At 40.0% G+C, this 11,091-nt stretch overlaps 1 protein-coding gene across 2 annotated transcripts in view; it reads right to left on the bottom strand.

Moving 5' to 3' along the window:
* Positions 1-1,913: 1,913 nt before the first annotated feature.
* LOC117250166 (midkine-B) overlaps positions 1,914-11,091 on the bottom strand; it is a 45,578-nt gene continuing 36,400 nt past the window's right edge. For both annotated transcript variants that reach the window (XM_033616202.2, XM_078165587.1), the window contains exons 3-5: positions 8,801-8,968; positions 4,109-4,270; positions 1,914-2,744 (exon numbers count right to left, since the gene is read on the bottom strand). In XM_033616202.2, the coding sequence (XP_033472093.1) occupies positions 2,716-2,744; positions 4,109-4,270; positions 8,801-8,968 (359 nt within the window). In that variant the 3' untranslated portion in view covers positions 1,914-2,715. The remainder of the gene's footprint in view (positions 2,745-4,108; positions 4,271-8,800; positions 8,969-11,091) is intronic.

The raw sequence follows: 11,091 nt of genomic DNA on the forward strand, positions 1-11,091 counted from the left end.
ACTCACAGCTAAAAGTGTGTGTACGAGGTGATGTTTTAACCCAATTGCAGCACCACTGTTTGTTTTAGTCTTTACTGAACAACTTTGCAAAAGAGAGAACAAGCAGACAAGTGAAACAGCGAGAAAGTTTAAAGTTCAGTCCAAAAACCTTCGGCAAGCCACACTGAAGCAGAAAGCAGGGGAGTCTCTGCCGTTTCCTGGAGGCATGCATACACACACCAGAAAGTTCAAGTGTGTGCAGCAGTACTGCGAGGGAGACGATGTCGGGCAAGCAGAGGAGCTGAGGAAGGTGGCGCACACAAAGGCGATGTATGCGGTAAACTCATGTTGTAGAGTTGTCAGGGAACGACGCCACACAGCCAAGGGGAACAGGAACACTTAAGCAAAGCTCGTGGTCGGGGACAGGAGGCTGAGGTGTTTACCATGAGGCAGGCGAAGCAGGAGAGTCAGCAATGAGGAATCAGTCTGGGAGTAAACGCTGGAGAGTCTTTCATGGGAGTGACAAAGAACAATCTGGCAAGAAGAGCTTGTGAGGCTGGAGTGTATATATATATATATATATATATATATATATATATATATATATATATATATATATATATTGGAAGAGTGTATATATATATATATATATATATATATATATATATATATATATATATATATATATATATATATATATATATATTGGAAGAGTGTAATCAGGAGCAGGTGAACTGAGTTGCCTCGCTGAAGTGGGTGTGGTGGACTGGCAGGAGTGAGAAATGTTAGGACAGGTGAGTCGCTGGCAGAGGCAGTGTGAGTGTAAATTTACTGAATGAGCAGAGTGTCTAGCCAGGAAGTGAGATTTTAGCTAGTGATGGCCAAACGAAGCTTCATGAACCACCAGTTGTATTTGCTGAAGCCACCACATGGCGCTCTTGGTGTAATGAAAAAGGCTCAAGGGATGACAATGCAGTTTGGTTTCAACCCTTTGTTGAACAAAGAGTGCCAGAGTGGACCCAAACAATAAAGAAAATGGTTCATGAAGCTTCATTTGGCCATTGCTAGTTGAAACCAAACTGCATTGCCATCCCTTGAGCCTTTTATTACACCAAGAGCACCATCTAGTGGGTTGAGCAAATACAACTGGTGCTTCATGAAGCTTCATTTGGACATCACTAATTTTAGCAAACTTACAAACATCAAGTTTGATGTATGCAGACTGTACGATGACAGCGCCTACTGAATCGCAGGCTACAACATACATCCATGGACGTCAATACGCAAGAACAAAACATCATCAGCAGGCGTCATACATCTACCCCGCTGAAGCAGTAAGAGAAAAATAAAAACAAACATGAATCGAGCCCTCGCTACAGTGGAATTCATGTGTTGAAAAAGTCTTGAAGAAGAGGAGGAGAAGGAGGAGAATGTGCACACAGTTGTAGCTGGGGCAAAGAGGCCAACTTGGCATTTCAATTTTGCAATGAGAGCTTGAAGTGTATTAATTAGCATCTACTAGCATTTAGCATTGTCACGCTAATCAGTGCATCATTTCATGCTGCATTTCTATTCGTTGGTTAGTAGATGTAGGTCGTAACTGTCAGAATTGTGTCAGAATTTTATCTCAGGTTGTCTTTGATTGCAAGATCGGGGCATTGGCCATCCTTGAACCTTTCTCACTGTGTGACGTAGGACCACTGTTTAAGAGCCATAACCAAAGGTATCGCCATGTTTCTGTCACGTTAGTCATCTTTCATCTGGGACAACGCAAAAAACACACAGTGTATACTGGGCCTTAGATTTGGGCGCCTTGACCTGGGGTCCATTTTGGATCAAACCTGCTCAGACAAAGAAAAGATAATATCCAGTAATTAATAGATCTAGAATACAGAGTTTAAAAGTCTGAAATAACACAAAAAGACACATTGTCAGAGTATGTTTGGAAATTTTAATAAACAAAAGAAAAATGGAAAAGAAGAACTACAGAAGAAGAAATGGTCATTCTAAAGTGGGAGTGAAAAGGTCAGTGAGAAAAAGCCTTACAGCAAGTGCCTTTGTTTTTCTTTTGACAATATTCAAAATGAAAGAAATGTATAACACAGGGCTTGTGTGGTCCCTTAGGAAATTTATAATGCAGATATTCCAAATGCACGTTCATCTACAAGGAGCTATGGTAGGTAGACTGATTGAATGGTATAGATTCCTGGCTGTGGGCTGTGTTTATTGCCACAGAAGTAGCTGAAACAATAAGACACAGAGATGCATATAATCTACAACAGGTGTGGTAGTGATGGGTTAAGGAGCACAGTGGTCTAGAAATGTATTAATATTCCAAATGCAGTTTGATTTCAAACACCTGTGTTGGCTGGTTTTAATGCAACAAGTCATGCTCACATCATTAGTCCTAGAGATTTACTGCATATTTACATCATTAATTTAAGTCCAGATGTATATGTCTCTTTTCTTTTTATAAAATAATTTTCTTTCCAAATCATAGTGTCCACCTATGCTACCTGTTGGTGATACATACAGTAACAATATGCTACACACGGTTGACGAAGCTCAGATTCAAAATTGCGTGTATGGAAATTAGGCTATAAATCTACAAGTGCTGGGGCCTCTGTGCATCTGTCGGAGGAAAGCTGGTTCAGACAATTATTGTTCTGTTTCTATTTGCTCTTCAGCTCTGAAGACTCTTGTCTGTCCCTGGAGACTCTTCAAAACAGCCTGTTTCTAGTTGCCCTTGCCTTTTTTCTTCTTCCCTGGAAAAAAGACAGACATTGGCACTAATGTTACTTCACAAGATGCTGGTCTGTAACTGAACACGAATATGGCATTCAAATGAGTAAGTGGGTTTACATATTTCTCGTGTACAACTGGAATTTTTGGCCTAATAGCAGCGCCAGGTCAAGCTTTCACAGCCCCTTCATATCCCCAAGTCGTCAAATACCACGTCTTGATTAGTGAGTTCGGCGTCAGACACCGGTATGATACGCCGCCAGTAACAATGTAATATAAGGACTTGGATAGTCGCTATAGGGTGGGCAGGAGGGGAGGTGGATGGGTACGATGTTTTATTTTTCGAAACCTAACACATGCTTTTGTTGGACAAGGAAATAAACCTAGCACGCACATGCCAACAGGGAGGTGACGCCAGGGCGCAAACCGAGTTACCACTCCCATCTCTGGTAGAATTACAGAGATTTCTTGTCCCGTGGGAATTTATATAAGATATCCTGTGGTAAACTGACATTAGTCCACATCCCTTTGTAAAACTAATCCCGTCCGAATAGTACTTAACAAGCAGAAACTGCATCTGGCAGACGTAAATTCACACGGCGTCCCAGAACGTTAGCAACAGACGCTTCATACCCAGTGCTTCATAGGCAGACGTGAAAGTCCGCTGACCAAACAGCGATATTTGACGAGATGGGATGAGAACATGTTGGGTTTCACAGTTGTCAGAAAACATCTTCTGAGGACAGTGAACATCCAGCAAATTCAGAAATACCTCAGCAACCGTTGAATGAAGTGTCATGAAATTTTGTGCAGACATTCATTGTCCCCAGAGGATGAGTTCTAATCGCTTTGGTGATCCACTGACTTTTCATCTAGTGCAACCATTAGGTTCATATGTACGGTTTTTGGTTGAATATATTGACAGCTATTTAATGGATTAACATGACTTGCGGTGACTCCTTGAGTTTTAGCACCAGGTTTTCAGAGAGTGGGTCATTATTGCGAAATAAAGTCCTTCAGGGTGATTCAAGATCTGCATCCTGCATCATCCTGTCTGGGTTTATTTTGCAACAACAAACTGCTCGCTGTGTATTATCACTGATTACATCATGTTACTGTTGTGAACATGTTGATATTAGCATTTAGCCCAAAGCACTACTGTGCCTCAGTACAGCCTCACAGAGCTTCCTGCATGGCATCGCTGTAGAATTTATTCATTGATGCAAAAATCTGTAATGGTGGAGATGGCTAAAATCAGCAGTCGGTGCATTCAAGTGCAAACTCCTTCAGTGTGTTGTCTAGACATGAAAAAAATACATGATACATCACAGTTTATTGTTCTTCATTGAGATGGAGAGACATCACACAATGAACTTGTGAGTCTAACCTTTGGGTTTTGTCTTGGTTTTCCCGGTGCAAGGTTTGGAGATGGAGATAGTCTGTTGACACTCTACATTGTACAGAGCCTTCTTCAATGTCCCTGTTCTGGTCTTTGAGCTGGAGCTTGGATCACATTCTCCCCAATTACCAAAGCGATACTTACAGTCAGCTAGAGGAGAGAGGAAAAGAGACAGACAGGAGATACCTGAACACAGGGAACGCAGCTGTCATACATACATACATACATGGTCCAGTGGGAATAGGTAACTGTAATGGGTGCCTTAAGGGCACTTGAGGCAGTGATAGAAGACACATTTAGAACATGCATTCAATGCTGCACTTCATTTTTATTTGTCAAACAGAACTCACCTTGTACCAAAAATAACTTGCTTCTCCTTTATAAAGTTGGTACAGTGCACTTACTGTGATGTACTCGTGCTATTACTAGGTAATATTATCTCCAACAATGGGATTTATTTGAATTATCATGCCAATGAAATGCAGATATACCTGCCAATCCTTCTCAATGATTCTATGAGTCTTTCAAATCTTTATGCTAACCTAAATTTTGGGTATTTGACCCAATACTGCCATTTAAACCTCATATTAAGGGTTAGCTGAGCTTTTCAGCACCTCCAAAGCATAGACAGAATCCACCAATTTCTCTCTGAAGATACTGAAATTTTGATCCATACATGTGAATCTTCCTGACTTGACTATTGAAATTTTCGTCTGCAACTTCTCCAGAACACTACTGCTATAACCATAACCATAAACACTAAATTTCTACATTCAGTACTGACTTACTGACTACTGACGTCATATAGTATGAGTCAGTCGATACTTGTACATGAAAAGCCAAAATTTTAAATGTTAATCGAATCATAGCTATGGAGGTGATACACCATCATGTCCAGTAAAGTAGAACTTTGGTACTAGTTTTTAGTCTTCTTCTAATACTTCTTCTTCTACTAGTACTAGTTCTTCCTCTACTCGTATTAGTTCTTCTAGAACTAGATATTTTCCTTCTTCTTCTTCTTCCTCTACTAGAAATAGTCCTTTCTTCTTCATCTTCTACTAGTACTACTTTTCTTCTACTTGTACTAGATATTCTATTTCTTACCCTTCTTCCCTAGTACTAGTTCTTCTTTGTCTAGTACTAGATCTTTTTGTATTTCTTCTTCTTCCTCTTCTAGCACTAGTTCTTGTTATTCTACTAGTGGTAGTTCTTGTTCTTGTTCTTCTTCTTCTTCTTTTTCTGCTTCTTCTCCTAGTATGTGTTCTTCTTTTTCTTCTTCTAGTGGTACTTCTTCTGGTACTAGTACTTTTCCTTCTTCTACTAAAAATAGTTCTTCTAATACTAGTTCTTCTACAAGTAATAGTTCTTCTACGAGTGATAGTTCTTCTACTCATACTAGTTCTTCTAGTACTAGATTTTTTCCGTCTTCTTCTTCTACTAGAAATAGTTCTTTCTTCTTCTTCTACTACTAGTACTAGTTCCCCATCCTCTACTAGTACTAATTTTTCTTCTACTTGGATTAGATCTTCTTTTTCTTCCCCTTCTTCTCTAGTACTAGTTCTTCTTCTACTTGTACTAGATCTTCTTTTTCTTCCCCTTCTTCTCTAGTACTAGTTCTTCTACTTGTACTAGTTCTTCTAGTACTAGATCTTTTCCTTCTTCTTCGACTAAAAATAGTTCTTCTGTCTTCTTTTTCTTCTAATACTAGTTCTTCTTCAAGTAATGTTCTGCGATTACACTAGTTCTTCTACGAGTGATAGTTCTACTAGTACTAGTTCTTCTACTCATACTAATTCTTCTAGTAATAGATTTTTTCCGTCTTCTTCTTCTTCTTCAACTAGAAATAGTTCTTTCTTCTTCTTCTTCTTCTTCTTCTTCTTCTTTAGTACTAGTTTCCAATCCTCTACTAGTACCAGTTTTTTTCTTCTAGTGCTAGATCTTTTAATTCCCTTTCTTCCCTCGTACTAGTTCTTCAACCTCTACTAATACTAGTTCTTCTTTGTCTTCTTGTTCTTCTTCTTCCTCTCCTAGTATGTGTTCTTCTTTTTCTTCTTCTAGTGGTACTTCTTCTTGTACTAGTACTTTTCCTTCTTCTACTAAAAATAGTTCTTCTAATACTAGTTCTTCTACAAGTAATAGTTCTTCTACGAGTGATAGTTCTTCTACTCATACTAGTTCTTCTAGTACTAGATTTTTTCCGTCTTCTTCTTCTACTAGAAATAGTTCTTTCTTCTTCTTCTACTACTAGTACTAGTTCCCCATCCTCTACTAGTACTAATTTTTCTTCTACTTGTACTAGATCTTCTTTTTCTTCCCCTTCTTCTCTAGTACTAGTTCTTCTTCTACTTGTACTAGTTCTTCTAGTACTAGATCTTTTCCTTCTTCTTCGACTAAAAATAGTTCTTCTGTCTTCTTTTTCTTCTAATACTAGTTCTTCTTCAAGTAATGTTCTGCGATTACACTAGTTCTTCTTCTATGAGTAATAGTTCTTCTAAGAGTGATAGTTCTTCTACTCATACTAGTTCTTCTAGTACTAGATTTTTTCCGTCTTCTTCTTCAACTAGAAATAGTTCTTTCTTCTTCTTCTACTACTAGTACTAGTTCCCCATCCTCTACTAGTACTAATTTTTCTTCTACTTGGACTAGATCTTCTTTTTCTTCCCCTTCTTCTCTAGTACTAGTTCTTCTTCTACTTGTACTAGTTCTTCTAGTACTAGATCTTTTCCTTCTTCTTCGACTAAAAATAGTTCTTCTGTCTTCTTTTTCTTCTAATACTAGTTCTTCTTCAAGTAATGTTCTACGATTACACTAGTTCTTCTTCTATGAGTAATAGTTCTTCTACGAGTGATAGTTCTACTAGTACTAGTTCTTCTACTCATACTAATTCTTCTAGTAATAGATTTTTTCCATCTTCTTCTTCTTCTTCAACTAGAAATAGTTCTTTCTTCTTCTTCTTCTTCTTCTTCTTCTTCTTTAGTACTAGTTTCCAATCCTCTACTAGTACCAGTTTTTTTCTTCTAGTGCTAGATCTTTTAATTCCCCTTCTTCCCTCGTACTAGTTCTTCAACCTCTACTAATACTAGTTCTTCTTTGTCTTCTTCTTGTTCTTCTTCTTCCTCTCCTAGTATGTGTTCTTCTTTTTCTTCTTCTAGTGGTACTTCTTCTTGTACTAGTACTTTTCCTTCTACTAAAAATAGTTCTTCTAATACTAGTTCTTCTACAAGTAATAGTTCTTCTACGAGTGATAGTTCTTCTACTCATACTAGTTCTTCTAGTACTAGATTTTTTCCGTCTTCTTCTTCTACTAGAAATAGTTCTTTCTTCTTCTTCTACTACTAGTACTAGTTCCCCATCCTCTACTAGTACTAATTTTTCTTCTACTTGGACTAGATCTTCTTTTTCTTCCCCTTCTTCTCTAGTACTAGTTCTTCTTCTACTCACACTAGTTCTTCTAGTACTAGATTTTTTCCTTCTTCTTCTTCTACTAAAAATGGTTCTTCTGTCTTCTTCTAATACTAATTCTTCTTCTACTCGTATTAGTTCTTCTAGTACTAGATTTTTTCCGTCTTCTTCTAGTTCCCCATCCTCTACCAGTACTAGTTTTTCTTCTTCTAGTACTAGAGCTTCTTTGTCTTTCCCTTCTTCCCTAGGACAAGTTCTTCATCCTCTGCTAGTACTAGTTCTTCTTTGTCTTCTTCCTATTCTGGTGCTAGTTCTTCTTCTTCTTCTTCTTCTTCTTCTTCTTCTTCTTCTTCTTCTTCTTCTACTACTACTAGTTATTCTCTCTTTCATTCATGCAGCAGCATATTCCAAAGTACACACCCTGACCTAAAAAGCACTACATGGGTTAGCACTTGGTTACAATGCAGATCTAATTAAAACATATACGCCTGCATGCTTTCTGCATTCTGTTGATAACTTATTCATCCCCCAGAATTCACACAAAATCGCACCTTTTCCAGGTCACTTTCATAATGTGGTCCCTCCCTTTGTTTTTCTCTCATGAAATAAAAACATAAAGCCTCTGGCCACAACTGTTGCTGCCAGAATTTAGATAGAAGTAGAGTCATTGCTTTGGAGGTGATACACCATCTCGTCCAGTCACATCGGTGTCAGGATGTTGTAGGATGCCTTGACAAGTAGTTGCAAGTTGCAATTTTGTTGTTGCAAATCTGTGGTCTGAACTGGGCTTAAAGGAGGATACCAACCTGCAGAGTTATGCAACACCCGTCGTAAACCTCCAAGCATGATGGTTAAAAAACACTTATTATCTTCAGAGTACAAGCTTCAGGCATCTCACCGCAAAATGTGTCATAATCATCAGTTGTTGAACCAATTAGAGATGAATCTTTACTGCCAAAGTGTGACACAAATTATCATTATAGCTACACAGATGTATTTATACTGGATTGCATCATATGTTACAGGTGCCTGTGATGTTTTTTTGTATTGAGATAGTGTGGAATTACTCTGTCAGTGTCAGCCGTTTGTCTGATGCTTTAGAGAGCAAAGGTCCACAGATAATGTATTAATTCTAGCTGCAGACTTCACTCTGGGATATGCAGTTTACCTCCACTAATTTCACCTGCTCTGAATCCATCCATCAAATCTCTAACTTTATAGGCCAATGGAGCACAACCATTCTGTGTGTGTGTGTGTGTGTGTGTGTGTGTGTGTTACCTCCAAAGTCCTTTTTCCAGTTGCAAGGTACTCTACATTTCATCTTCTTGTTCTGCTGGTCACATGACCCCTCTCTAAACCCTGCTCCGCAGTCCCCGTTGCTAGGGACACAGTTGCCATAGCGCCAGTCAGTGCATTCTGACCCGGGCTGGGAGGGTTTGTTTTTCTCTGCGGACAAAATAAGGATTCATTAAGTGTTTCAGACACGCATAGTTTCAATATTATCTCAACACGCAATCCATAAATTCAGGGACAGTGCTGCTGGTGGCGAGCACGAGCTGCTGAGTTCAACCAGTCTGCTGGAGAGGGCTGCTCACTGGGAACTGCCTGTATGAGGAAAGCAGATTAAGCAATTAGGTGTTCAGGGCCCTTCCTTAATGTCTACAGGTAGTGTGTTCCATAGCTTTGAGGTGTAACTGACAAAGGCTGCGTCTCTGATCTTCTTCCTGTTGCTGCTGGGAACCTCCAATAACCTCCAAGCAATGTAGCTTGGTCCTAGCCCATGTGGGACTTTGTATACAAGAAGGAGGACCTTAAAAGCAATTCTAAATGTAACAGGAAGTCAGTGCAGAGCAGCTCAGACTGACCTGACGTGCTCTCTCCTCTTGGTTCTGCTTAATAGCCGAGCTGCAGAGCTTTGAATGAGCTGAAGTCTCTCGATGGTGTTTTTTTGGGAGGCCAGTAAAAAGTGTGTTACCGTAGTCGAGGCGGCTTGAAATAAAGGCATGAATCAATTTTTCAGCATGTGTTTCATTTAGAAATGGTCATAACTTAGCGATGTTTCTGAGGTTGAAAAATTATGTTTTCGTCACCTTGTTAATGTGGGACTTAAAGCTCAGATCTGAATCTAGGATCACACCAAGACTTGTAACCTGAGATAAAGGGCCAGTCCCAATACCGCCCTCTTGGCCCTACCCCTACATTTGCGCGTTCCGCAGTAGTGGTGTCCCAATCCCTTTTCGCGTGTAGGGGTAGCGGGCATAACAAGGGATAGTGGGCTAGCCCTTCGGAGCGAGGGATTTCAGATGCTGACTTGCCAGCGAGGGGTTAACGTCGCCATGGCTACCACCAAGCAAGAGACGGGGAAAAAAGTAAGTACATAGCTAACGTTACCGTCGCCAGGTTGCTTGTTAGCTAGCTAGCTAGCTCGCACTATCTGCCGTCTGTCATCTGTCCTGTTCTGCACAATTGTCGGATTTTTCACATTACGATAACACGCCAGCTAGTTTAACTATGCTACCTCGTAATGTTAGCTGGTTAGCTAGCTAGCAGAAGTCCCCTGTCACCTGTCGTTCATCAAACGAATCAGGATGAATGTGGCAAACGCAATTGGTAGGATGAATGAGACTCCATCGTAGATGGCAGTTGGAAATGTAGATGGCTTGCAGCTTCTTGTTTAAAAAAATAGTTACGTATACGTGAACGTAACCGATGCGGTGATGTAGTGAGTGGTGTCCCAATTCCTAGGGAAAGATTTCTACCCCTACCCCTCGTTGCTTCATTTTGAGGGCCAAGGGGTAGTGGGCAAGGGCTAGGGGTAGGGCCCAGGGCCAAGGGCTAAGGGCTAAGGGCTAAGGGCTAGGGGTAGGGCCAAGGGCCAAGGGCTAAGGAGGAGTAGTGGACAAGGGGAGGGGGGGGGGGGGGGGGTATTGGGATTGGGCCTTAATCCAGGGAGTTAAATTCTCCAGATTATTAAACAGCATTTCTCTTCTTGTTTCAGGGCCAAGAAGCAGGATTTCAGTTTTGTAATGTAGATATAAATGATTCTTATTTTCAGGTGATTTTTCACCAAAGAAAACACACTTATTATATTGTATTCTATTTCTGCTAATATATCCCCCTAAATCCTACACACTGGAGCTTTAAGGCCAGGCTGTCCTCAGGCTCTCAATCAGATCTCACAGTCACTTCTGGCTCCAAAAGTCCAAGACGGTAACAACGAAACACACAAAATGGGTGTGTGGCAGGTATCAACTGCAACGGCTGAAGCCTGGGATCTGGCGGCCCTAACTAACCACTTTGTGACTACAACTTTGCACTTGAAACACAGATATTGGTATTCATCTTCTTATCTACACCCCAAAAAGAAAGAAAATATATTTTCCAAAATCTAGAAAGCTCAGCGTCTAAATTTGGTTCTGACTTAATGATCACAAAGTGAAGTACAAGTCCAACCTCTCCTTTGGTCTCTCATTTTCCAAAGTGTGTTGCTCAGACTTTTGTCATCAGGGCAGAATTGGACCAATTTTAATACGCCACTTCCCACACAGAAGTTGTAATCTATAAAAAAC

Source organism: Epinephelus lanceolatus, chromosome 24, assembly GCF_041903045.1.
Source record: "Epinephelus lanceolatus isolate andai-2023 chromosome 24, ASM4190304v1, whole genome shotgun sequence".
Lineage (NCBI taxonomy): Eukaryota > Metazoa > Chordata > Actinopteri > Perciformes > Serranidae > Epinephelus > Epinephelus lanceolatus.